At 35.6% G+C, this 26,632-nt stretch overlaps 1 protein-coding gene across 2 annotated transcripts in view; it reads left to right on the top strand.

Annotated features, from left to right (window-relative positions):
• LOC112405786 (serologically defined colon cancer antigen 8-like) overlaps positions 1-26,632 on the top strand; it is a 211,316-nt gene that overhangs the window by 77,522 nt on the left and 107,162 nt on the right. For both annotated transcript variants that reach the window (XM_024754333.1, XM_024754343.1), the window contains exon 7: positions 6,451-6,593. In XM_024754333.1, coding sequence (XP_024610101.1) covers positions 6,451-6,593 — 143 coding nt within the window. The remainder of the gene's footprint in view (positions 1-6,450; positions 6,594-26,632) is intronic.

The raw sequence follows: 26,632 nt of genomic DNA, 5'->3' as shown, positions 1-26,632 counted from the left end.
GCTGTCCCTCTTCCCCTCCTCTTCTTTTTCCCTTCTGTTTTCTTTTGTCCTACCCAGTTACACAGGGGTCTTTCTTGTCCTTTTAGGTGTCTGAGGGCCTCTGCTAGTGTTCAGCCAGTGCTGTTGGCACGAACCCGTGTCCCCTGCATCGGCAGGCGGACTCTCAACCACTGCGCCACCAGGGAAGTCCTGTTCCACTTCCTGACGCATCTGTGGGGAGAGATGAACTCCATGTCCTCCTACTCCTCCACCATCTTGGCTCCTTCCCTACTTTTTAAATTGTAGGACCATGAAGTCGATTTTATGGGGTGAAACCAAAAGTTTTTTTTTTTTAAACGTGGAATAAAGTAGGAAGGAATAGGAAATGTCTGAGTGCTTCACATATAATGAGGATTAATATTGTTTTATGAAATGTTACATTTATACATATATGTGGGAGAGTGTGCATGTTTCTAAATTGTGATGTGAAATGGATTTGTTACTATGGATCTTGGTTAAAAAGAGAAGAAAAGAAAAAAAGATTAAAAGCTATTGTCTAATTTATGGTCTGGTGTGGAGGAGCAATGTCAGTACATCTGGTTCAAGACTTAGATTTACTTCTTTGGACAATCATTCAATGTTTTTGACCCTCAGTTTCTTATTTGGAAAAACAAGGATACCTGCCCTATATGCTTCATGCAGTTGTTTCAAAAATGAAATACATTCTAAGATGATATACAGTTGTAGCACTCCTTGTTCCTTTAGAGTGGTTTGTCAACTATTTTATATTGAAGGAACTCATGGTTTACAATAGCAATCATTTATGCTCATGTTCACCAACCTTCAGGTCAGCTGGAATATCATTTGATCTGTTGTGCTGTATTTGACTGGGTGGCTCTGCTTCAGGTTGTGGGTTGTGGGTTGTCTTAGCTATGGTTTGGGTTTGGTTCTGATCCACATGTACTTATTGTGTGGTCCAGGCAAAAGGGGCAGCAGCTATCCAGGGCATGCTTTTCTCATGGAGAATCACCAGAATATAAAAACAAAGTCAAACCACATAAACATATTTATGACTTCTGCTTTCATTATAGACATGAAAATTCCATTGGCCAAGTGAAATCACATGGCTAAGCCCAAAGTCACTGGGGAGAGACAGCGTATTCCAATCCCAGTGGGAGGGTGATAGAAGTGAATATTTGCTGAAGAGTAATCTAAACTATTACATTACCCAAAAATCATTTCATCCAAACTTTTCATAAATACTTCATTCTCAAATATGAAAAGACAGCCAAGTATCACTATGTATTTGAAGAAAGCCTCTTATATAATAGAGTGTCTAAAACATATAAATAGCAAAAAAGGAAACTGAGGCAATATTAGCAGAGGAGAACATTTAAAATACTTCAATATTTTAATGGAGACATACAATATTATATTAATAAGATAAAAATAGCATGCTATATAAAAACAATGAAAAAAGAAATAGCTCATGGAAATGAAAACTGTGCTAAAATTTTTTCCTTAAATTCAATAGAATTTTTGGAACATGAAGTCAAGGGACTATCTCAGAAGTTAGAATCAGAAAACAAATACAGAAAATAAATAAGAAAATTAGATGATCAATTCAACAGAGCCAAAAACCAATGTCCAGGAGTTCCAGGAAGAGGAATTATTAAAATATATAGCATGAAAATATTTTAAAATAATAGTACAAGAAAATTTCTTCAAACTAAAGAAAACAAACCTCCAGATTGAAAAGGGCCTACTGAAAACCTAGCACAATGCATGAAAAAAGGCCCATCCCAAAGTCTAACATTGTAAAATTTTTAAATTCCAGGGAAAAAAATTATTATAAAATCTTTCAGAAACAAAAAAGCAAATCATAGACCAAGTATTAGGAATCAGAATGGTATAGGGCCTTTAAATTGTAATATTACAATCTTGAAGACAGTGGAGTAATCCCTTAAAAATCCTGAATGAAAATTAATTTCAGCATAGATATTCATACCTAGCCAAATTATCAAGTGTATGCATAGAACAACAGCATTTTCAGGCATACAGATACTTTTTGAAAATGTATTATTCATGTAACCTTTTTTGTGAAAGTTACCTGGAGAATGTATTTCAACCAAAAAAGGGAGTAAACTGTAAAACAGGATGACTTAAAACCCAGAAAATAGGAAACTCTAATAGGGGCATGGGTAAGGCTTAACCCAAGACAGAGATCAACCAGGCCAGACGTAAGTCACCAAGAAGGATATATCTAGGAAAATAATTTAACAGAACTAATGATTTATCTGATATGTTTCATTATTTGAAAAAAATTTTATTGATGGGTATTTGAGTGACCTGTTTGAACATTTGGGGAAAAATGTTACTTACCTAGAAAAATAACTATTAAAAAGCAAGCAATTAATTCTATATAAATAATAAAATGTTTTACAAGAAAATTAATTTAAGCAGAATAATGCTTGTCTCAGTAGTGAATAATATTTCTATAATCATTATAATGTGAATGAACTACTGACTAATGATTTAACCAAAATTGTTATATGGGAGGATGAGGTAGGTATATTGGGTGGTATAAAAGAGCTAAATCACTACCTTTTTTAATATAGGAAGTCAGTAGATAATATCTAATGTAGCAAAATCAAGGGATAGCATTATAAGTCTGTTACTTAAAAGTATGAAGATAAATATCAAGGGTGGATACTGTGTGCCATTGAGGATTAGGCTTGGAGATGGGTGTACTATCTGAATTAAATTAGGCACATTACTTTGATAAGAAAATCTAATAAATAATTATAATAAAGTTTACCATGATTAATAAGAAGATTTGGTACATTACAGATTATAAATGAACAGTAATGAGTCTCCCTTTCTCCACATCCCATCCTTGGTACTATTCTCCTGAGGTAGCCACTTTTAACAGTTTCTGCTTTTAGTTATTCCTGTGGTTACATTCATGACTTGAAGTGTATCTTTTGGTACAGTGTAAAGCTATCTGGACTCGTCTTTGCCTGGTTAGCCAAAAGATGGCCATATCAAACTGCATTGTACATTGCAGGTTAATAGTGTACTTTGAGAGTAGTGTACAATTGGCCTATGACTGTTGTTGGTCTTTAATCCCTGAACCACTACATACAGCCAAGGAAGCAGCCTTGACCTAGTTGGGTGAGGCAAAGGGTTACCCTGCCAGTGGGAGTATGGCATTTCTGGCAAGAGATTCCTCTTCTAACTGTTGGAGTTGGTGCCATGGCAGATTTTCCTGACTCAGGGAGTAAGTGTTGAGCCCTGGTCCAGCTGGTTAGATTATTTGTTGATTTTGATTATCTGCACCAATAAGCTGTTTCTCTGGCACAGATAATCAGAAGCAGGCAGTAATTTTCCATCTTCCTAGCAAAAATGCTTTTTGCATTTTGAAATTATAATAAAGTTTTATTCAGTTTTCTCCAAAATAGGACTTTATCTGGAAATTTTATTGAACTAAATCAAGAACTCCTTAGTCCTCAGTGATAACTATATATCCTTAGGCAGGTCTTCTTCTTCTACTTATATTTTTGCTCTTCTTGAAAGACAGAGAAAAATCAGTAGTAATGATACTAGCTGTCTTTTTTTCAGCTCTTACTATATGCTAGGCACTCTGCTACGTACTCATCATCTCATTTTATCTTCACAGTAGTTTTAGGAGCTTGCTAGAGTTATCACTCCCATTTTAGACTGAAGAAACTGATAAGAGTTTTGTCACTTGTCCAAGGTCACAGAGCTGGAAAGTGCCAGAGCTGTGTCTGAAACCCTGATTTGTGTTGACTCTTGGGCCCATGTTCTTTATCTCTGTGTTTGACTGACTTTCAGTGTGGCCTCTGACTTTTTATTACATGAGATTAAGAAAGCAGCTGCTTTATGCTTAAAACCTAATTACCAATGTAAGGTTACATACGTTGTTGTTGTTGGAAAATACTTATAAAACTTGTTGCACATTTTCTTTTTATTTTAATTAATTAAATTTATTTTATTTTTGGCTGCATTGGATCTTCGTTGCTGTGCGCGGGCTTTCTCTAACTGCAGAGAGTGGGAGCTACTCTTGTGGTGCGCGGGCTTCTCATTGCAGTGGCTTCTCTTGTTGCGGAGCACGGGCTCTAGATGCTCTGGCTTCAGTAGTTGTGGCACGCGGGCTCAGTAGTTGTGGCTTGTGGGCTCTAGAGTGCAGGCTCAGGAGTTGTGGTGCACAGGCTTAGTTGCTCCACGGCATGTGGGATCCCCCGGGACCAGGGCTCGAACCTGTGTCCACTACATTCGCAGGCGGACTCCTAACCACTGCACCACCAGGGAAGTCCTTATACCTTTTCTTTTGAAGAAAGTTTGGAATTTTATACATTTTCTATTTCTGTCATTTTTTTGTATCCTCTCAATTCAAAATTCTTTGTTGTCTCCTGATAGCTCTCCTTTTATTGATATTTACATATACTCATCATGTTCTCTTTATACTTCTGTTTTAAGTGTCTCTGCTTCTCACGTTTGGAGTATTGCACCTGTCTTTTTGTGGTCTCCCTACTGCCAGTCTCTACTATCTTAATGATCATACACATTGATCCAGTTTTTTGAAGCTCTGCTCTCATATTGCATACCTGTTTAAACCATTTTTTCCTCATTCTCTATAAGAAAAATACAGCTTTATAAATCTAGAATTCAAGGTGTTTCATAATTGGTCTAATCTATCATTGCATGAGTTTATGTGGCCTTACCTTCTTTCCCACTTTTCTTGCCCATGCTAGTGTATCCCTAATCTGGCCTACTGAAGCACAGATTTTCTCTAAATCTCATTTGTTGTTTTTTATATGCTTTGTATTTTGGTAGTCTTTTTGTGTGTTTATGTCTCATTTACTCAACTGAATTGTTAAGTCCTGAGTGTAGAGATGGAAACTCTCTGAGTCCACCATAATATTTAGTATAGATTCTTGTATATAGCACTGTGTAAAAAAATTAATGAATGAATTTTTGAAATTTTAAAATTAATGTATAATTCCAATTCTATATTTCTTTGCTTTTTTGTTAATTTCATAAATGTTAGACAAAATTTAGGAGACTTTTCTATTATATTTTTCCATCTCTTTATTTATGTTTAGTTATGAATGGAAATATATTGATATAACTTTAATGGTTAAAAATATTTTAAACAAATCAGTTTCACTTAGTATCCTAATCTGAAAGATATAGAAAATCTACTCTGAATGAAAGCAATATACTCATTATTACTTAGGATTTTTTAAAATAAATAACTTATAGTAAGTTGTTTTATTATATTGTTGGTAATGTACAGTTTTGATGGGGATAAACTGAATATTTGTAGTGTAATAAATGTAGAAAAATAAATTATTTAGTTTATCCTGCCTGATATATTAAATATAGTTGTAGATTGTTCAGAATGTTGAGTAATAACATGAGGAAATTAGAATGTACTTAAATACCAAGTTTAAAACTCTACTTAGACATGGTTTTGTTTTCCAAGAGTAGATTGCATTTTTGTGTATTAAAATTGCTTCTTGCTTTCTGCTGAATTTGAAAACGTTTCAACCCTTTACTTTCCCCTTTTTTGTTTTTCTTGTTTTAAGAGTCTGAATATTTATCTCTTCTATTTTCTTTTTTTTTAAATTATGGATGTTCCATAATAAATAAATATTTGTAATTTAATGTATAAATTATTTAAACTATGTTCTATGTAACATATTTTTGCTTTGAAATATTTGAGTTTCAGTAAAAAAAGGATAATTTCATACTGAGACCAAAGAACAAACTACCATAAATTTTCGTATATTTTAGATGTTTATTAATCTTAGAGTGCTTTTGTTGCCTTTTTAAAATGCAATATTATTTTAGCTCAGAAATGTCATACATTCAAAACACTTGAAAGTTCTCATGCTTTATTTTTTTCCTAAATTATTGTTTTCCAAATAATATTGTGCATCATAATGATGCCTTCTTTTACACCTCACATTTTTCTAAAAGATATCTTAAATTATTTTACGATCTAATTTGGTTTTCAAAACATCCAAATGAAACCATAAATGTATCTTTTAAAAAAAAGAGTCTCATATTTGATGTAAATCACTGCACATGTCTGATCTAATCTCACAAACAGAAATGTTGTATTTTAAAAATAGTGACTTTTTAAGTTCGTATTATTTTTTAAAGGGACTGAGCCTTAGATTCAAAGTGCAGATTATCCATTTTGACTATTCTCATTTAATCATTTCATTTTTAAAATTAGACTGAATCTTACGATCTGAAAAATCCTCACTAATGTGCAGTTTGGGCTGTGTTAGTTCCCTTTGTCATAAAATGGAAGCTAGCCTAAATTTTCTAATAATTTTTCATCACATTAAAATTCATGGCAAAAATAAAAATGAGATAATTTTGAATTCAAGTGCATATATTTTATAGGATGCTTTTTCCCTCTTCTCTCTACCTAAGGAAATAGAGAAATTGAGTTTAGAACTGAGTGAAAGCAAGCAGCACTTGGAACAGGAGCAGCAGAAGGCAACCCGGGCCAGAGAGGAGTGCCTGAAACTGACAGAACTGCTGGGCAAATCTGAGCACCAACTGCACCTCACCAGGTACTGCCTAATCCCATTATGCACCATAGCACCAATTTCATTCCACTGATTTTTGCCACAGGCTTCCAAACAGTTGTTAGAGTTAAGTCTTAGTCATTCAATTAACACACAGTTTTCAGGCATATTAAGAAAAGTGGAGATGTGGTAAGCAAAACACCCAGACATGTGAATGATAAGTGTGGCAGGGAATTACTGATATATTACAAAACCTTTCATCTACAATGCTCAAATATTTAGGTGATTCTCTATCAATATAAGCAAAATGACATATTTCTTCTACCACTACACTACCTCTCCTGTTAATTCTGTGTCTAATAAAAATGTTGAACTGAAGTATCTGAGGAATATATTTAGGAAAATAATCAGGTACTGTCAGTGGTGAAAGAGACAAAGTAAAAGACATTCTAAGATGCAAACTGAGATGGAACTGATACAAAATAAGCAACCTGAGTCCTAAGGAGGTGTAAAATTTAGAGATGAAATTGATTAGCACTGTTCATGTTTAAACCATTACTATAACCATGCTTACACTATCGTGATTTCAAATTACATTGCTTCCATCATGAGATATTGTGATGTGATCATCATTGTCATAAAACTTTAGTAAACATGTAGCTCAGCCCTAAATTACAGTAAGACATTTTTGGTAGTAAACATTGGGCAATTTGCTGTATTGAAAACACACACACACACATACATAAATATACACAGAGAAAAATTTAAACTGAAATTGTAGGTAAGTCACATTACCATATAAATGGGTTCCTTTTCCCTTTGAGTTTTAGTACAATTTTTAAGTTTTCAGATCAAGGCTTTGGGTTTGTTCAATTCTTAGAGTTTTTCAGTTTTTAGAGAGAACTTTGTCTAAATACACATGTAAGTTTATAGAATCTGGTTTATTCATAAATTAGAAAAACACTGGTCTTCTAATCATAGTAATATGTTGAATTTAAACTATGAAAGGGGACTGATCCCTTTTACATTAAATATGACAATGTAATTCTGAGCACGGTATGATAACAGATGGAGAAAAGCACCACTTGAACAGCCTGCATTTGGAGAAAAAAAAATATTCTAGAGGTTGGTGAACCTCCCAAAGTTTTGGGTTAGTGTTAAGATTCCTCTAGTTCTGTTAAAATCAAACTTGGTTAAAAACATTTTGTTATGATAATATTCCAAATGGTTTACCAACTTCCTTTTTAAACAATTAAAGAGAAGAAAGAAGGAGAAAGAGAGAAAGGAAAAAATGAAAGAAAGAAAACAAATCATTTATACATGTGTGATATCTGGAAAAATCCCAAGAGATGAAACGCTTTAATGATAAAAAATTGCTTAATATTGCAGAATAGTAACTATTCTTTTAATGCCCATTTAGAGTATTGTCATTATAGAACTGAGAATGTAATGTTAACATAGTTCCTATGGTTATTTAATCTTAGAAGTTTTGGAATTTAGCTTGATCATGATAGTTAATCGTTCTTCTTGTCTGTCAGGCTTCTATTGAGAACCAACCATTTGTGTGCTAAGTACCACTAACCCACAGAAATTGGACAGCTTTTAATGTCTCAGTGTGGCTGAGCTTCAATAAATAAATATTAATGCTGGTTTTGTCCCCTTTGCCATTCTGTCTCATTCAGAGAGTTAATTTCTGAAGTCAAAGTCCATAGAGAGCTTTCCTGTGTAGTATCAATTTGTACTGTCTGACAAGATCCATTTCTTGCAAGTAAAGCATATTAAGATGCAGCAACTGCTGAAAATGGACTGGTGGTAACTAATTCCTTTGTTCTTAAGAAAAACGGTTTTGCTTGGTTCCATAGAAAGCTTTTTCTATTGAGCTTTATTTACAACAAGTCTACCAAAATTTAACTTAGTCTTATAGAAAATAAAACTTAATTGCCTATTTTCTAAAAGTAGTACTCTTTTGTAAGCATTTTACACTTAGTCTATATTGATGTTTTATAAAATCCACATTCATAAATTTAAAGATGACAATAAAAAATGGAAGGAACTGTGTATATCTCTCTTTTGCACTGAAAATGTGACTTGGTTGTTGGGCTAAATATTTCTGATATATAGTTTGGGGTTTTTTAGAGTTTGCTTCCCTTCACCATTCTTTATTGATTCATATACTCAAGTGTGTGACTGGGAAACTTCATGTCTTTCTTTTTCAGTGTAAACCAGCTGAAATAAATAAATCCCACACAGGTAGTGCTTCATTTAGTCTAATTTAAATATTTTGAGTGGCATATTCTAAACAAAGTTTAAAATTAAATATGAAAAAGATGATATAAAGTAATGATACAATAAGGATTCAGATCTTCTAGGGCAAAGACAATTAAAACTGGGGTAGAAATCCATAGGCCAATCTGAAAGAAAAATAACCTGTCACTTTTTTGGAATTTCCCTTTATTGTCTAATTGGACTTAAAAATGGAAAATTGAAATTCATTTATTGAAGGACACAATTAGTAAATATAACATTCACTTATTTAACAAGTATTTATTGAGCACCTACTATATTTTAAGTACACTGGATGGCCCTGGACATAGAGAGAAAAAAAAACTCAGTTCCTACCCTTAGGTTGTTCACACTCTACTAAGGAGCCAGATCTATATATGCAATTATAGTAGAGTGTGATAACAGTGTAATTAGAGAAGTGAAGATTGCCACAGGAGCACATATAAAGGAGAACTGGCTCATTCTACATTGCCGCTGAAGGTGATAGGGAAAGCTTTCTGAGTTCATGAATAGGAGTCCTCAGAGTGGAGAAAGGTGGGGTGAATACCCCAGGTAGAGGGAACAATATATGCAAAGACATAAAGATGGGAGGGAATATAAACTCTACAGTCACATTAGGTGTTTGGCAAGAGGTAAACCTGGAAAGGGGAGAGGAACCAGAGGAAGGGTCTTGTGGGCCATATTCTGGAGTTACTCTTGATGTACTTTAATCAGGGCTGCCAACATGATCAACTTTTTGGGTTGGGATCCTGACTCAGACAGCCGTGTGGAGAGTGAACTTGGAGAGTTGTTATAGGAGACAAGAAGGCCAGTTAGGACAGAGGTGGCAGCTACAGCCCATAGGCCAAATCTGGCACATCATCTGTTTTTTTATGGTCCATGAGCTATCAATGTTTTCTATATTTTTAAAGGGTTGGGGGGAAAAAAGAAAAACAATGTTTTATGACACATAAAAATTATACATGCATAAGTAAAATTTTATTGGACACGACCATGATTATCCTTTATGTATTATGTATAGCACTGCCATGGCAGAATTGACTGTGGTCCTCAAAGCCTAAAATATTTATTGTCTGGCCCTTTATAGAAAACATTTACAGTTCCTCAGTTGAGAGGCTGTTTAACTCAAGTAAGAAGTCAAGAGAGCTTGAACTATGATAGGATCCAATGTGTATTTAAAGAAGGTAATTGAAAGGCACTGTGAAAACAGATTGGTTGTGGAAGAGATGATTGGCAGAGACTCCAATTAGAATATAAGTACAGTAGTAGTCCTCAGCTGTGACTGAGCCAGTAAAATGGAAAGGAAATAGTATCTTCAAGAGGCATTTAAGGTAGTGCTAAGAGAGGCTAGAATTAAAGGTGATTCCAAAGTTTCTAGCCTGTGTTAACTGGATGATCCATCAATTCAACTAGGGAATGTAAAAGGAGTAGCAGAGGAAAGAATATGTTTTATTTCGGAACTCCGATGGAGATGTCCAGTGTAGATCTAGCATGAGGAGAAAGATCAGGACGAGAGGTTTAGATCTGGATACTTTTACATAAAGATATTGTAGCTGAAGGAGTGGGTGAAAGCATGTAGAGAGGACCATGTTTTCAAGTACTGTGGAAAAATAGCTAAGGAGACTGAAATGGGACCTTCAGTGTATAAGAAAAGAATAAAGAGTGATTCAAAGTAGCTTTTGGTGAAGTAACAATTAAAACCACACACTTTACTAAGGGTGTGGGGGGGCGGTTGGTAGGTATCCTAGGGTTAAGGAAACTGAGTTATAGTATCTTCTCACAGGCATTCACTACCTTTGCAACTTTTGACAAATTACTTAATTCTTTGAACCCACACAACTTACCTATAAAACTAGGTTAGACTAGATCATCAAGTTTCCTTCCAGCTCTGATAGTCAATGATTCTAACAATGATTTAAGACAATGCATTATTAAATTCCTGTTTCTGGATATTAGGTATTTAAATTGCTTGGAGTATCCTGTGTTTAAAATGTTTCCTTAGTTTGAAGCCCAAAGAGATTTCATAGAAATGTCCTTCCTACCCACCATTTACATTCATCATAATTTAGGCTCTGCCAGCTTCTCATAAGGGTTATGAAAATTCTCTCCTAACATCCTTCCAGTCTCTTGTGCCAACCACTGCTAAGTGGATATCCATAAGCACTGTCTTGACTCTGTTACCTGCTCTCAAAACCTTCCTTGGTGCCATGCTATTGTAGAAGGTCCAGACCACTCAGCATTTAAGGTTGCCTGACAGGCTCCCAACCTTCTGGTTTTATTTCATTGCTACCAGTTTCATCCTCTCACATGCTGATTTCCAACGTGTGATTTAAGCAGATGCAGCCCTCCTTCAACTTTTGGTCTTTTCTCCCCCTTTACTGTTCTCTGCACCCAGAATACCCCTTTGAGCTTCTCTAGCCCTATTGTAATCTTACCTTCTTTTCCAGGTCTCCCTGAAATCCTGATTTTTCCACTGTAGTCCTCCCTGATGACCCATGCCAGAGGGAGCACGTTTCCCTCTGAATCATCCTTCCTACTTAGAGCTGAAGGCAATTCCTACTACTGAATGAATTCCTCAAAACAGGAAAAATGAAAATCTGAAAAAAATAAATTAATACTCTGAAGTTTTTGTGTACCTGCTAGTCTTCCCTTCTATAATGCATTATTCCTCAAGTGGGAGGAGAGGCCTTATTAATATTATATTTTTTAGAGCACCTACCTCAGCCCTTTGCAAAGAGTTGGAGCTCAATAAGTCATTATTATAGGACTGGTTAATATATTGCAAGTTTACGACTATTTGTTTAAAGCCCAGTATTGATATATAAATAAACAAATATATACATATATATGTATTATCAGGTATATCAGGGTAAAAAATAAGACATGGAGATAAGATTGAAAGTTTTCGTTGGGAATTTTTCTTGTACATATTATACTATGTTATGATTTTGTAATTTTTTTTCATTTTTAACGTAGTATGCACATACCTGTTTAAGCATAGCCGAATCAAATGATAACCATTCTAACAATTCAAGTAGGGTTGGTAAAGTGTAGTATGCCTTTCCCCTAAATATGCTCACTTGAAAACCTCAGACACACACACACACACACACACACACACACACACACACACACACACAAGATTTTAAACTAGAGGTCTCTGTAATTAAAAGATGGCCCCTCTGACAGTGTTTGAAACCAGTGCCTAATAAACATGATCATTAAGCATACATAGCCCAGTCTACATGAAAATAAAAGCAAGGCTACTCTCTTCCCAGTTATGTCTTTGCTAGTAGCAGTCAAACAACTTCTTTCTTTTCAATAACAAACTTCGAAGTACATTTAAAGATATCTGTTCATGTATTTGCTCACTCCACATGGAACGTTTCCTGTTACAAGACACTGTGCTAGGGATGATGGGAGATATAAAATAGCTTCATATGCTGCCCTTCAGAAGCTTATAGGCTAGTGGGGAAGAAAAAAAATGCACAAAGAGTTGGTAAGATAAATGATAAGATCTAGAAGGGAGATTCCAGATAAAGTATTACAGGGACAGATGGACAGGTAATTTCTTAGCGATCCTTGGTAGCATTTGGATATAGGAAAGTGGAAATGAAGGAAGTTTCATGGTAAATTCCAGAGGGAAAAATGGCATTTGGGAGGTACACATGCATACATGAGAGTAAGTTAAATACATACAAGTATCAGTCTCTGACGTTAAGAATATATTCATCTTAGGGTCTGCCTGGTACCATGTCACATGAAGTAGCTTTTTAAAAAATAATAATAGAGGTAGGAGCTAAAGGCAAGGGGCAATCATTTACTGAACCTCTACTGTGCTCTGGGAACTGAGCTGAGTGCTTTTCATTTATCCCTCCCAATAGCCCTGTAAGATGCAGACTATTATTTCCTTGTTTTACAGTTGATGCAACTAGGCACAAAGAAGCAAAACAATTCATCTAAGGTCGCACAGCTGGTATGTATTTGAAACCCAGCAATTTGCTTGCAAAGCCTATACAGTTATCCATCAGTCTGTAGTTCTATGTGAATTAGTAGGAAAATGGATTAATGCGATTGTTTCTACAAGACAACCAAGAAAATCTGTAACGTAAATTTATAATAGAGATTAGTGTTAGCTGCTCCCTTATACACTGATATAAATACCTGTCAGTGAACTGTAGTCTTGGCTATGCTCTTCCTAAGAAACAGTGTCCTTTGGCTCATCATTTGCCTTAGTCATTTAACACATTGTAATACAACTATCATTCTCCTTTACTTCACTCCTTTTTTACCCAAGAGGAAAGAGAGGCTTTTATTAAAAAGTGGAAATTCCTTCACGTATTTGTTTTTGACATGTCCCAACATCTTTAAAAAGCTATAGAATTTAAATCCCTCTCACAAGACTACCATTTACATACATGTGGGCAGATTACTTTATGATATTACATATTAGGCTCCAGCTTATATCAGCAGGGCTACCTTTAAAATGTGTATTTCCCCTTTTACATAAATAACGTTTTTAATGATATGTACTTCAAAGCACTTCTTAGAGCAGGAATCTAAGGGAGGTCCATAAGATAGGTATTATGCTATGACCTACTTTTGTGATCTAGATGGGACAATTTGACCTTATGTCCTCGAGAGATAGCAACTTGAGCTATAGTGTTCGTATCTTTTTGAAAGTGAGGAGTATAAGAGAGAAGCCACCAGGTTATCCGATTATGATGGGTGCTTTACTTGGGGAGAGGTGATTAAGGCTTCCATTCCAGAGCCTTTAGCTTCCACCTAATAACTATTGGTAAGTGCATTCTTAGTGGTTTGACCTCTCAGATTACCAGTATGAGTCAGGACTCTTTGGTTGAGGTAATAGAAACCCCCAAAGGGGGAATTATTAGTTTGATAACCAGACCATGTAAAACCCAGGTGCGACTGGGGCCTCGGGTTTTCTTGGACCAGGGACTCCAGGCGGCACCATCGTGCAGTTATTTTCTGTCAGTCGCAGGGCTCGACTTCTGTCTGAATGTTGGCTCATTCTTTCAGGTTCTTCCACAGCATGGAGCCACATCCTTCAATCTGAACTAAACATAAAGGAGATGCCCTTGATTTCAAACTGTAAGAATGTGACATCCTGGCTCCTCCACTTCCAATTCAGAACCTTCAGTTCAAATTTCAAAGCTGACTCATGTGCACACACACCCTTTTGGGTGCTGTGGCTGGCAGCCTTGGCAGAACCTCAAGAGTAAGGGAAGAGAGTTGTACTAAGCAAGGGGAGGTGCTCTTACTAGGGGAAGGTTGTCAGGATCCTGAGTAAATAAAACAGCAGATGTCCCTTCTGTTGTCTTTTTAACAATCCCTGCTTTTTCCTTTGGCTAAGGGATGGTTGGAAGTGGAAAGAGAAAGAGGAGTACATCTCTGTCATGTTGGTTTGAGAGAGATTCTCTATTGTCAACATAAATCCAAGGAGGCATGATCAGTTCTCCACAGGGATGCTTTGTGGTTTTATTTAAAGAACTCTTAGAATATAAAAAGAGAGATATAAAGGATGCATAGGTGAATGTTTAGCACGTGCCAAGCACTGTGCCTTGTTTTCCTATAACAGTGCTATATAGTAAGTGTGGTCCATGGTGGGCTGTAGGTTACTACTCTGTGGCAAGATAGATCCAAAGGTGAGAGTGTTTGGAAACGTTTTTATCATTTTAAATTGCCACGATATCCAAGTACATGGTCAGTGTGCTCTTTTTTTTTTTTTTTTGTATCTTTAAATTAAAAAACATTTCTAATAATTCTTTTTTTTTGCATTTTAAAAAGCTAATGCTTTGTAAAATATTAGATATTTTACACAAGAAGCTTAGACACCCTGCTTTCTCAGTCAGAACAACAAGCCCAAGGAAGCCGAGTCTTGGAAGGGTGAGACAAGGAGTCACACAGGGGGAAGGAGGAGGCAGACTTTGAACTGGGTCCATCACACTCTAGAACCTGTGATCTGGATTCATGTTCACAAAGAAGCATAAAAACATAATTCAAAGCTAAATAGAAATACTTTGGGGATTGTAAATTCTCAGTTCATGGGCCAGGAAGCAGGCCTTTTTCATTTCTGTGTCTCCAGCACCAAGTTCGTCAGCAGGCTGTTTGACAAGATCTCTGTAAATACTGGATAAACATGCCTTTCGTCTTTGTTGTTAGTGAAAAATTCAGAAGGAACTGCACTCTTCTTCAGGTGACAACTAGCTCAGGTCAAAAGACCAAGCTTTCAATATCTCTTCATTTGAAGGGAATGGTATAACATTGACATGTATTCTTGCTATTCCATAGTGAACTGTATCTTTTTTTTCCAAATTATTGAGGAATTTTTAGCCTTAAGTTTCCATTTAAAAGTTAAGTTCATTTTTTTCTTATACTCCTTTCATGAATAAATTAAGCAGAGAATGTGTCAAAAATAATTTTAAATGGATATATGTGCAACCAACATCTTCAAGTCTTGAAATAGACAGCCTTGGTACTGTTTTAAATTGTGTCCTCTTTTCCTTCCCCCACCCAGTATCAGAGGGAACAGGCTGTCAGAGAGCCAGGAAAGACAAGGCATTTCATTTTGCTCTGGTGGACACCACGTTGCCCAAGCCCACTCTGCTCCACCTGTTTGATGGGCTAAGAACCCTGGTCTCAGTGTGGCCCGGGGCAGGGGAGGTTAGAGTCAGAGGCTGCCAGGGAATGTGTCTCTGAAGGTTCTGCTTAGCGTTCCCTGGCTTGCTTCTCTCAGTCTGTGAAGCCCGAATGTGTGTGCAATGAAAATCCATGCTGGGGATGTACTCTTCTCCCTGCTGCACAGGCCCACAGCCTGGAGCATGGTGGTGGTGGCTGCCAATTCATTTTCTGAAGAAGCCCAGAGGAAACTGAGAAGGCATCGTCCACACCACTTGCCTGATTCAAAACAATGAACATCAAGTTCAATGAAAATAGGAGAAAAAAAAGCAAGAGCAGAATTGTTATCCTAGTAGCCCTAAGTCTGAATAATTTTCTGCAGGAAAGCTCTGCTCTCTAATACTAATTTAAGGTAAAAGAAGTATAAAAGATCATCAACTTAGTATTAGGCATTACTCTCTTGTAATTTAATGTCTCCCTGATACCCACAAGTAGATCGTAGAGTGATTCATTGGTTGGTAAATCCTGGAATCAAAGCTCATTTTAAGGATACTGAGAAAAGAGGAGGCTTGGAGTATATCCAGTCTCCTCAGTGCCCGTCTCGGGCCATGTCTCATGGAGGAGCAGGGCCCAATTCAAGTAAACAAACTTTTCTTAAGCTACTATTTTATTAGATTGGACAAGCAGAGGAGACGGTTCCCTGAATTCAGGAACTCAGAGTGGGTACAAGAAAGGTCAGAAAATGTTTGGAAGCAGCCTGTAAAGCGGATGACCAGCTGAGCAAAGACTGCTTCACCTTGGATCTGTGTGGCCTCTCCCCAGCAAGCGCAGGTCACCTGTGGGAGGGCTGAGCATCTCCTGCCCTGACCAAGCAATGGGGAGGGTGGTACACAGGGAGAGTGTCAAAGGAATTCCTGCAGGGAGGGTACCTCCCTGTGTCTTTGTAACTTATCCCTCTTACACCTATGTGCGACTACCTCCAAGAAGCCTATTGTTGGCCAAGGGATTTACCAAAAGAATGCACCCTGTGTTGAGGGAGTAGTTATAAATATAACTGTACCCACAAAAGAATTATATAAAATAAAGTAACAAGTCACTATTGGAATATATGCAAGAGATAGATTTAGGCAGTGTTCAAGATGGGGCCTTAAAAGTGGGTTTTAGCAATGTTCAAGATTTTCTAATCTTCCAATAGCAGATCTGAAGTGTGGTTCACCTGGCTGGGCATAGGTCTGTTTATGGTTATCTTCTGTCGCCTTTGGAAAAATCTCCTACTGTACTTTATTTCCTACAGATCTTTACTGTGATTTTATGAGGATATATGTGAGTATGAAAATCACTTAAATTCATTCAGGTTTCTGTAAATCTGAGATGTTGCTCATCTATTCAGGGACTCCTATGCTATTAATATGAATTCATGTAAAATTAATTATCAGTCACAATGTGTTGCTCAATGTAGAAAATGTTAGGGCAGTGACCAAATTACTCAAGTCCTTTTTTGCAAGGTGGTGGTGGTGACAAATTAGGGACACAAAGAGAGTATATTGTTAAATATATGACTTCCTATTTTCTAAATCTTAAGTAGTCCTCTTTGTCTTTAGAGGAAAAACCATCTTGCCATTCCTGATATTAACTGTTTGTTAAACAAGATCTCACGGAAGCAGCTCCACAACCTAGGGGCTCTTTAAGCTCTGCTTTGTTGCACTGATGGCAATTCTCTATTCTTAGCCTATTTCTGAAATAAGGCATTTATTCGCAATCATTCACAAGTGAATTAATCATCAATGTTTGGGTTGAAGAAAGATGATAATTATATTAAGGAATAATAAAATTAATCTACAGTGAAAATAGAGCCCATGTCAGAACTATAGATGTACCCAAACTCAGATCCTGCACTCAGACTAATTTCCACAAAGAATTATCTGTTAAAAGTGGAAGAAGGAATGACAGCGTGAGACAACTCATATAACTAATAAACTTTAAAAATGCTGTTTCATATGTTTGCTTTTCATTAAATTCAGGAATGGTTCCGACTATGTTGTTGTGATTCAGTCAACATTTATTCCTATCTGTTTTTCATATACAAAGGCTTAGGGATGCCAGAAAATAAACTGTTAACGGAGAATTAACTTCTTTGGCATGCTTTCATACTTATCTTCCAAATTAAAGAAAATGAAATGGGCAGAAACAGAGTGTAGATTACCTCCTTTTTGTCAAAAATGGTGGGAATTTGAAAATTAATAATAAAAAAGGGAACAGATGCAGTAACATGCCAGAGGGAGATTAATGTGGAGAGTAAAATCTGTGAGCAACAAAACTGAAGCAAACTGAATCAGTGGGAGGTGGTTGTACAATCAAAATCAGGATAAAAGAGAAATTACAAACAACCCTGCACTTGTCAAAGTAGTAGTAATGAAATCCTGACTCTGCCAGCAGTGAGAACCTGTGTTAGCACTTTGGGGTAAGGATGGTAGCCGGGTGCCAGGTAGGAGGGCAGTGTTAGGTTGCTGGGCAGCAGCCATCTTGTGTAGAACAGATGGCACCGAAAGCTGGCAGGGGAGGGGCTCCTTAGCAGAACTAATCAGACAGTAACAGATAGGGCAGCTGGGAAGACTGACCACAGAGAGGGAGTCTGCGGGGTAGCCGAGTGCCATGATGTTTGCAGTGGTGTGCCCATTGGTCTGAGATAAGACCTTGCAATGTCTTTCCCATCTAAGGAAGAACTGAAACTTTTGTTCAAAAAGAAAAATCGAGTTGAATTGCATCACAGTTGGGGGTTGGGTGGGTATCAGTGTAGAGACTGAGAAAGGAAGAATTGTCCATCTCGGAATTGTCGTGTGAGTTTTCAATCCCAGTTTTCATGGAACTTTGATTTTTGCAGTTTGTACGTTTCTGCCGTCCTAATGTGTATAGTGTGGCACATGGAACGATCACTTTATATATTTTATGCATCAAAGAGTTTGCAGTATCAAAGCTATAGTTAAAATTAGCGAAGACTTTTTGATATGATTTCTACCACGTCTTTCACAAATGAAAACCAAAAGCAATCATACAATACATGCATTTGTGCTTAATAATGTCTCATAACCTGATTTAAGCCATGCTTGATTCAGAGCCACTTGCCCTTCTTTTTTCCCCCGTGTAACTGTGGATTGAACATCAAAATGTAAGCATAATTCAGAACCTAAAACCTTAAAACAAAAATCAAATTAAGTCATTCTGAAAGAAATGGAAGAGAAAACTGACTTACTAAATTTAATAACTTATTAAGGAGTCATGTTTTTTTAAATATAGAAGTGGGACATTCATGCTAAAACTATTACTTTAACAAAGAAATCCAGATCGCCTACATCTGTTTTTGAACTAGTATATTTCTTTTTTCGCAGAAGGTTTGTAGCTTGGCTCAATTTATTCATTTTGAAGGGGGAAGGGAAACATTACCAGGATTTGAAATAGGTGGTATAACATAGCCATATGCTATTTATGCAGCAGTTTCTGCAATAAATCTAATTCGGTGCTGTCAAAAAATTAGACTTATTTGATATAGCAGCACATTAGTAAATGATTGTGGCAGATTTAAAGTTGTCATTTAGTCTCTTCTTACTCTTTAACAGAATCTTGCAAATCTGTTTTTCCCCCTTGATCAACTCTATGAAAATGTCTCAGTTCTTTGTCCTGCAGTCCTGCAAATATTTCCACATCTGAAAGAAGGTCTTGCCTTAAGGTAATTGAGGAAGGGGGTGGAAGAATGAATATCCTCTGGTATTAAAAGACTTCATGAATATATAGGCAGAAAAATCAATAAACCAGAGGAAAATAATAGTATTTTCATCATTTTCAGTTCTTAGAAAAGCAGAACTATTAGTCTCATTCAGAATGTAGATAAATTAAGGTCAGTTCTTTATTAAGGAGTTTAAATATTTTACCTTCCATCCTACATCCCTATGCTGTTTTAGGAAAACTGATGTTAAAGAATGTGAATGACATCAGCTCTTGGTCTTTACCTGGCAGTGCCCTTAGAAACGGCTTTCCTGTTCTCTAGTGCAACCCGGCAACATTGCTTCAATGCCTCTTTATTTTTTTCTGTAAAATTTGTGTTTCCCGTGTTGGTAGCAAACTATCTAAAACTTTTTCCTAGTGTTTTCTATTTAAAAGATAAAATAAGCATGTTATAAATTAAGCAAATTAACATTAACAGTAGTCTTTGAATTCCTTAAATTAGCTCATTTGTAAAAGTAATCGTAGTATTATTTCCCTGTTCTTTTTCTTACGTATTTATGGAGGGGAAAAGTGTGTGTGTGTGTGTGTGTGTGTGTGTGTGTGTGTGTGTGCACGCACATTCATGCATCTGTGTGTGACTATCAGTGATGTTAAACTGAGTGGTTTTTATTTATGTTCTTATTATACAAATTTCCAAAACAAGACTACTACTGCGTTTTTCAAACGCAATTTGCTAAAAATGAACAGTTCCTTCACGGTAATTTAAGCAGCCTCTATTAAACTAGCATTTTGCTAATACTTCTTTCTTTTATATAGCAAATCAGACCGTAGAAGTGATCAAATTAGCAGTATTCTTTCCATGCTATTCAGAAGCAGGGATCCAGGTAACCAAACTACAGTCAAAGCACAGATTACACTAAAGGGAAAAAATACCCGGAACAGTGTTAACAAACTTGCTGGGTAAATTAGATATTATTTTTGAATTTTTTTCCACATAAAATGGAATTATTTAGAAATTACGTTTTAGGAAGATGAAAGGGAAAGCACCTCTTAGAATTCATATTTTGTGTTCAAAATCCATATATTATATATATTAGCTAAGAGTGATTTATAGGATATAGAGTATTTTGGAGATTAGTAATAAAATTGAAATTAGAGCTAAAAAAGAATGTCTTTGTACTTGGATTTTAAGCTATCGTTTTTTGGTTTTGGTTTTTCCTTTTATATTTAGTATTACAATAATTTTCTTAAAATGCATCTGAAAAATTTCTCTCACAAAGTCTTTTTAAATAAATTACATTTAATCAGTCCAAACCTAAGATTCAAATTTTAAATTGCGTGTTTTTAGACTCTTTTTATTAATAAAACCTGCTTTCAATTATGTGGCAGTGAAAAAATATTTAATTATCTTTTCTAAAAATAATATAGAAAAGTTTACAGACCTGATTAATTTTACTTCATAAAAGCACATGCAATAAGATTAAATCTTGGGGTAATTCTTCCAAATTATAAAAGCAACATTGTGAACAAAGTGCCTTTTAGCTTTACATTTGTAACAGTGCTTTGTTTAAAATATATTTTCTCCTAAAAAGTGATCTTCCTTTTTCTTATAAGAAATTTGAGTTAGGTCATTGCTTTGCCTTTTTCCTAAAGAATATAGTTGTCTGAAAGAGTGGTGAATAATTCAACATAAAGTAATTTCATGTTCAATTTATGAAGGTAGGGTAAGTACTTGATAGCTGTAGATGACACAGAGTAAATTTAATTGAGAGTATCGTTTTCACCTAATTCCTATGAGTTTATTTCTTTCACAAAACTGGCCTATTGATACAACTGCATTTCTTTAGATAGATGATGTGTTTGTTTGGCAACATATATCTGAGTATTATTTAAGCAGAATTGTTTATTTTTTAAATGATGGAATTTAAAATATACATGAATTGATTTGTATATCATGGGTTAAGGTTTTCAAAGCAGTAGTGGAGCTATGTGTTAATATATAGCTTATAATTGAAATGGTACATATTTGTACATTTTAAGCATTTCAGTGTAAAATTTCTTAATTGGAATACTCTTTCCCTTGGCTAATTCATTAGTGAAAATATTTATTCCTCAAGTTAATGCTATATAGTATGAAGCAATTTTTACATAGTGTAAACTTGTTTATGATATTTTGATTTCACTTTAAAACTTTTATTTTGCTTCTTATACATATAGTTCATACTTGATATAATAAGAAGTGCAGACACACATGAAGGGAATACATATCAGCTGTCTGGTTTTACAAATGATCATTAAAACACTATGTCTTACTACTTTGACTCCAAATTATTGTCTTCCCGAACCCAAAAGTAATTTTCACAACTACATTACACAGCAGAACTTCATCTTCTGCTGGTTAGCGGTAGAGGATTTAAATCCATACCGACAGTTCATTTGACAATGACCTTGAGGGGCTTTGCTTCTTGAAGAAGAAAGCAGAAGCTTGCGGTAAACAAAGTTCACTTCTGACAGATGGATTGAATGACAGAAAGGTTGCGAGTGCCAGAATAGCCCTGGCAGAGGAGGAAATGTTCAGTGGAATCCAACAGGAGAGGAGGTGTGAACAGGTGCAGGGTTGCTGACGGAAGGGGAACCAGATGGAAGGAGCCAGAGCCAGTTTATTTAAAGGAAAAGGCAGAAAACATTGAAAGGCTGTGCGATCAGTGGCTAAAAGTGTTCATAGAGGAAGGTAAAAATTCACAAAGCAAAACTGCACAGTGGGGTAGCTAACACTTAGCATAATGGTAGTAATTTGTGAGTTTAGTTTGGAAGTTGCAATTGAAATACATTCATCTTGGCTCTTGACACCATCAAGTATAGATATTTGAAAGTTGTTTATTTTTTTTAAGTTTCTAAGCTTTTTTTATCCATCCATTAATTTAATTTTTTCCAGCCAGAAGCTCCGTTATGATAATACTAAAATTGTGTCGTCAGCTAGGAAAAGAAAAAAAATTTAAAGTGAAGATTAACATTCCATTCAAATTTATCTGGTGATGCCTCAGTTTTGTTCACATATGGGAAGCAAATGCACGCACTGTTGGGTGACATCTGTAATATCTAAGAAATTTGCAATGTTAAAATAGATGCCGTTGGTTGCTTTTGTTGTTTTAAGTCTCTGTTCATTTTTTGAAGTCCGGTTTGATTGTTTCAGTTGGAATAATGCTCTCTGAAATATATGTTTACCCGCCATGATCTTCAGGTTAATTTCTGTTGCTGAGATTGCCCTGATTTTCATTGACTTTCAGTGACCTGCCTTTAGGCAGACACCTGCAAATTAGGTATCATTTACAATAGGAACAGTTTACAGCGGGGCTAAGAAGGAGGACTTTTAAAAAAATTTTCTTAGACCTATGAAAATGAAACCTTCTCTCTGCAAACTAAAGACATCTTGCTAATCATCTGTCTGGTCACATCATGCATGCCGTTTATGTGGGCCCTTGTCTTCCACTCTTGTCCTTGAAAAGTTCCTGTTACATTACTGATAAAAAGATGCCAATAGAGGAGGAACTGTTATAAAGCAATCACTAGGAAAAACAATGAAGATGCACAATTATTTTGGGATTTTAAAGATCTAATAATTTATTCACAAGAGTTTCTGCATTCTCCTCACAAAGATTAAATACTCAGAGTAAATTCAATGAGCACTGCATTCACATTCCCCATCTCAGAGCAGCCTAGATCAAATAGATTACATTTGATTAGGGCAGGGTGCTTTGGGACATTCTGATTTTAGAGAAAATGTCTATGATCCATGGCATGCTTTTGTCTGTAAAGAGAAGGACTGAAATTTAATTAGCAGTTATAGAAGATGTACGCTTATATTGTTTGTAGAGATCAACAATTTTGGTCACTTTAAAGACTGGATGAGGCTACATACAACTATACATTTGAAGGGAAAATTGTTGTGTCTTCTAATAAAAGGAAATTGATAACCTGATTTTTAAAAATCAGCTCTAAAATGTGCTTTTTTCCCCCAACCCGTCAAGAAGTTTTCACCTAATAGATACTCTTATTAATCTAAAATTTTACATAAAATTGATTAGAACATACTTGCTTTCACTGTAATATACTGACTTTGCCATCTCTTCTATCATAGTTACTAAACACCTTTTTATAGTAATGTTAATAGCATGGTGCTGCTGTATAAAATAATACCATGAAACTCACTTGAATTATGGGATTCAAACTGAAAGGTAGTGAACAGAAACTGCAACAATTAGTGTCATCATCTGATGCTCATAGTGCAAATTAAATTGCAAGCTCTTTATAGGTAAAACTAATAGCTTTCCAGAAATATGTAAACTTAGTTGTACCCAGCTTAGTGTCTTACATCATAGGGGTCTTGAATTGTTTTTGAATGAAGGGATAAGGGTTGATTGCAGTTAAAGAGGCATTCATTCAACATTTATTGAGTGCGTGTTCTATTCCAGCTGTAGAGGGAACATCTAGGCACTAAAATTTTTAAATGAAGACAGCATGATTCTTCTTTATAGTTATCCTACAACCTAGTGGACAAGGTTTATGTAACTACATACTTTGTGTGTGTGTGTGTGTGTGTGTGTGTGTGTGTGTGTAAAATCCAGAAAACAGTGTATTTAGATTTATAAACTGTCCTGAACTGAAGATCATCTTAAATGAATGAATTAATGAAACTCCCATGTAGGCCAATACTCATTATAATATGTGAGAACTGAGATGCAGAGAAGTTCAGTGACGTGCCCAAGGTCAACAGTCATTTAGTGGAAGTTAACCTAGAATCTCCATCTCCTTGCTCCTGGTCTAGTGCTTTTCCCTGCATTCCACATACTACTACTTTGTATTCATTGATAATATGACTAATCTGAATAAACACATTAAAATCTTTCTGTAGAAATTTCACACAACCTGTTGCTGAAAGGGAAAACAATTTTGTTTTTGGACTCGGGCACATGGTTATTGGTTCTTGAAACAAAAAAGCAAAGAGGTTTAGCTTACAAACAAAAATTACTGCTTCTTGGAACACTCCTCCTGGGGGTAGTGGTAAAGGTAGCTCCCTGGACACACTGCTTACTCCATGATGAACACATTACTCACATGAACTCAATCTCCATGCAACCCTTCCAGGTGGATGCTGCCATGAGCCCCATTTTACAGATAAGAAAACCGAGGTGTCTGCAGATTAATACCTTGGCCAAGGTCACAGCACCACCAAGTGGTGGAGTTGGGATTCAAGCCTAGGCAGTTAGGCTCCAGAATAAGGTTTTATCCATTGTACTATCTGCCTCTGATGGTGGTGGGTGGTGTGAAAATATTCCTTTTGGAAAGTCGAATTAAATAGGGTTCTTGACAGTAGGGCTTCTCAGAGATTTTAATATGCTAACACACAGTATGACTTTCTTTAGAAAGAAATTTAGTTTTCAGTATTTCAGTCAAATTTATATGACTTAGGGAAACTTTTCTGTTAAATCTTCACATATCTCCCAGGAATCAGGTTTTGGGGAATACACAAAATTAAATTATTTAAATTGGTTGTTTTCTTATCTCATCTGTGCCTCCGGAACTTCAGTCTCTGCCCCCACCTCCCACTTCACTTTCATTCACAAAGAGAGCAGGGAGGTAAGTAACTTTCACTTTAGGTGTAATCAGTGCTCTGAAATGGAAGTGAGAGAGGGGGAACATCTTTGACCGTTACTTGAACAATTCGCTGTGCCAGAGTGACATTACAGCAAGTTCTTCCATATCCGCTGTTCCAACTTTGCCTTTATATGTTAACAGTTCTGGAAAATAAATTTGACAATTAGATAACTTGATGCCAGTCAGCTAATTAAATTTATGTACCTTTCAAAGCTTGATTCTTAGAATAAGATTTTATAGAATAAAACATTATGGGTACTTTTGGGTATAAATTATTTTAAACAATCTTCTGCTAAGGATTACTGGCACAAATTTAAAGTATGGGACCCTAAGTCAAACTCTGCAGTAGATTTCATTCTCCTTCCATTCATGGCATACTGATATTCCTCCCTTCTGTGTGTATCCTTTACTGTATTCTGAAGAAATGCAGCAACTCATGGGCAGTAAGCTCTAGAAATTAAGAAGTTTAGCACTCATAATGTGTTAATGTTTCTATAAATACACTTGGAGGTGCCCATAATTTATAAATATTTCAAGTGAGATTTTCTATAAAGAACGACTTTGTAATGATAATGATGAGTGGAATTGTGATTCTCATGAGGGCTTACTATGTGTGGTCCTGGCTTTCCCACTCATTCTCCTTTCCAGATCCTTGAATTACATTTCTCTCAACAAATAAATTCCACCAATGTTTCTAGAGGTTTGAAACCATTCAGCAGCTTATTTGTATTTCATGAAATGGAGATAATGTTTTGCAATAAGTAAAAACTACCAAGGCAACAGATTAACTCACCAGGCAGTAGGATAATTTATTAAAAACTGGTTGACAGATTGATTGACTAACTAATACTCTCGATAGACTTTGAAACTGTAAGTTTCTTACTAGAAACAAAGAATGAATGATATGAGGATGATTGCTGAAGATTCAGGAAAGAAATCTGTGGGAGGGCAGATCGTAGAGAATCTGCTATTTCCCATTTAACAATTATAGAGAGACTATTAAATGATCAATATTTTCCAACTATATGCACATTAACTTATTAGGAGCCTACAATCCATGTATATAACTGGACATTTTTCTATAATTTGCCAGCTTGGCTGTGTGAAATAATTTTTTAATATGCTTTATAATTTAATTTTAAATATGAATATGTATTTTGGGAGTTGCTTCAAACCAAATCTGATTTACAAAAAAAAAAAAAAGCTTGTATTGCTTACATTTGTATAATATGGTGACTACTTCAGCTTTAGCTTTTCTTAGTTTTCTATTAGAATTCTTCTTTGTTTCTCCTTTTCAAGTAATGGTGACTAGCTGATGCAAATGAGAAATTTATCAAGATAAGAAAATGTTATTTTAATAGTTTTGGCTTTTTTATAAGAATTATGAGATTTTGTATCTTTGTGAGCCATTTAGAGTTAGCAGTGTTTGGCAACATGGTTATTTTGATTTATAGAACATCAAGATTAAAAATGATGCTCTGCTTTAGGGAGGGAGAAAAGGAGTTATGCTCAAATCAGCACTGTCCAGTAGAAATATGGGAGCCACGAAAGGCAAACCACATATTCAATTTAAAATTTCCAGATAACCATATTTAAAAAGAAACAAGTGAAATTAATTTTTAACAACATAGTATACTTAACCCAATATATAGAAAATAGTACCTTTTCAACATGTAATCGATACAAATTAATTAGATATATTTTACTTTTTTTTCTAATTCTTCACAGCAGTCCAGACTTGAGGCATGTCTCTCTTCAAACTAGCCGCATTTCAAGTACTCAGTAGC

The sequence above is a fragment of the Neophocaena asiaeorientalis genome, unplaced genomic scaffold (assembly GCF_003031525.2).
Source record: "Neophocaena asiaeorientalis asiaeorientalis breed wild unplaced genomic scaffold, Neophocaena_asiaeorientalis_V1.1 scaffold524, whole genome shotgun sequence".
NCBI lineage: Eukaryota > Metazoa > Chordata > Mammalia > Artiodactyla > Phocoenidae > Neophocaena > Neophocaena asiaeorientalis.
Note: the sequence above shows the minus strand (reverse complement) of the source record. Positions and strands in the feature narration are given on the sequence as shown.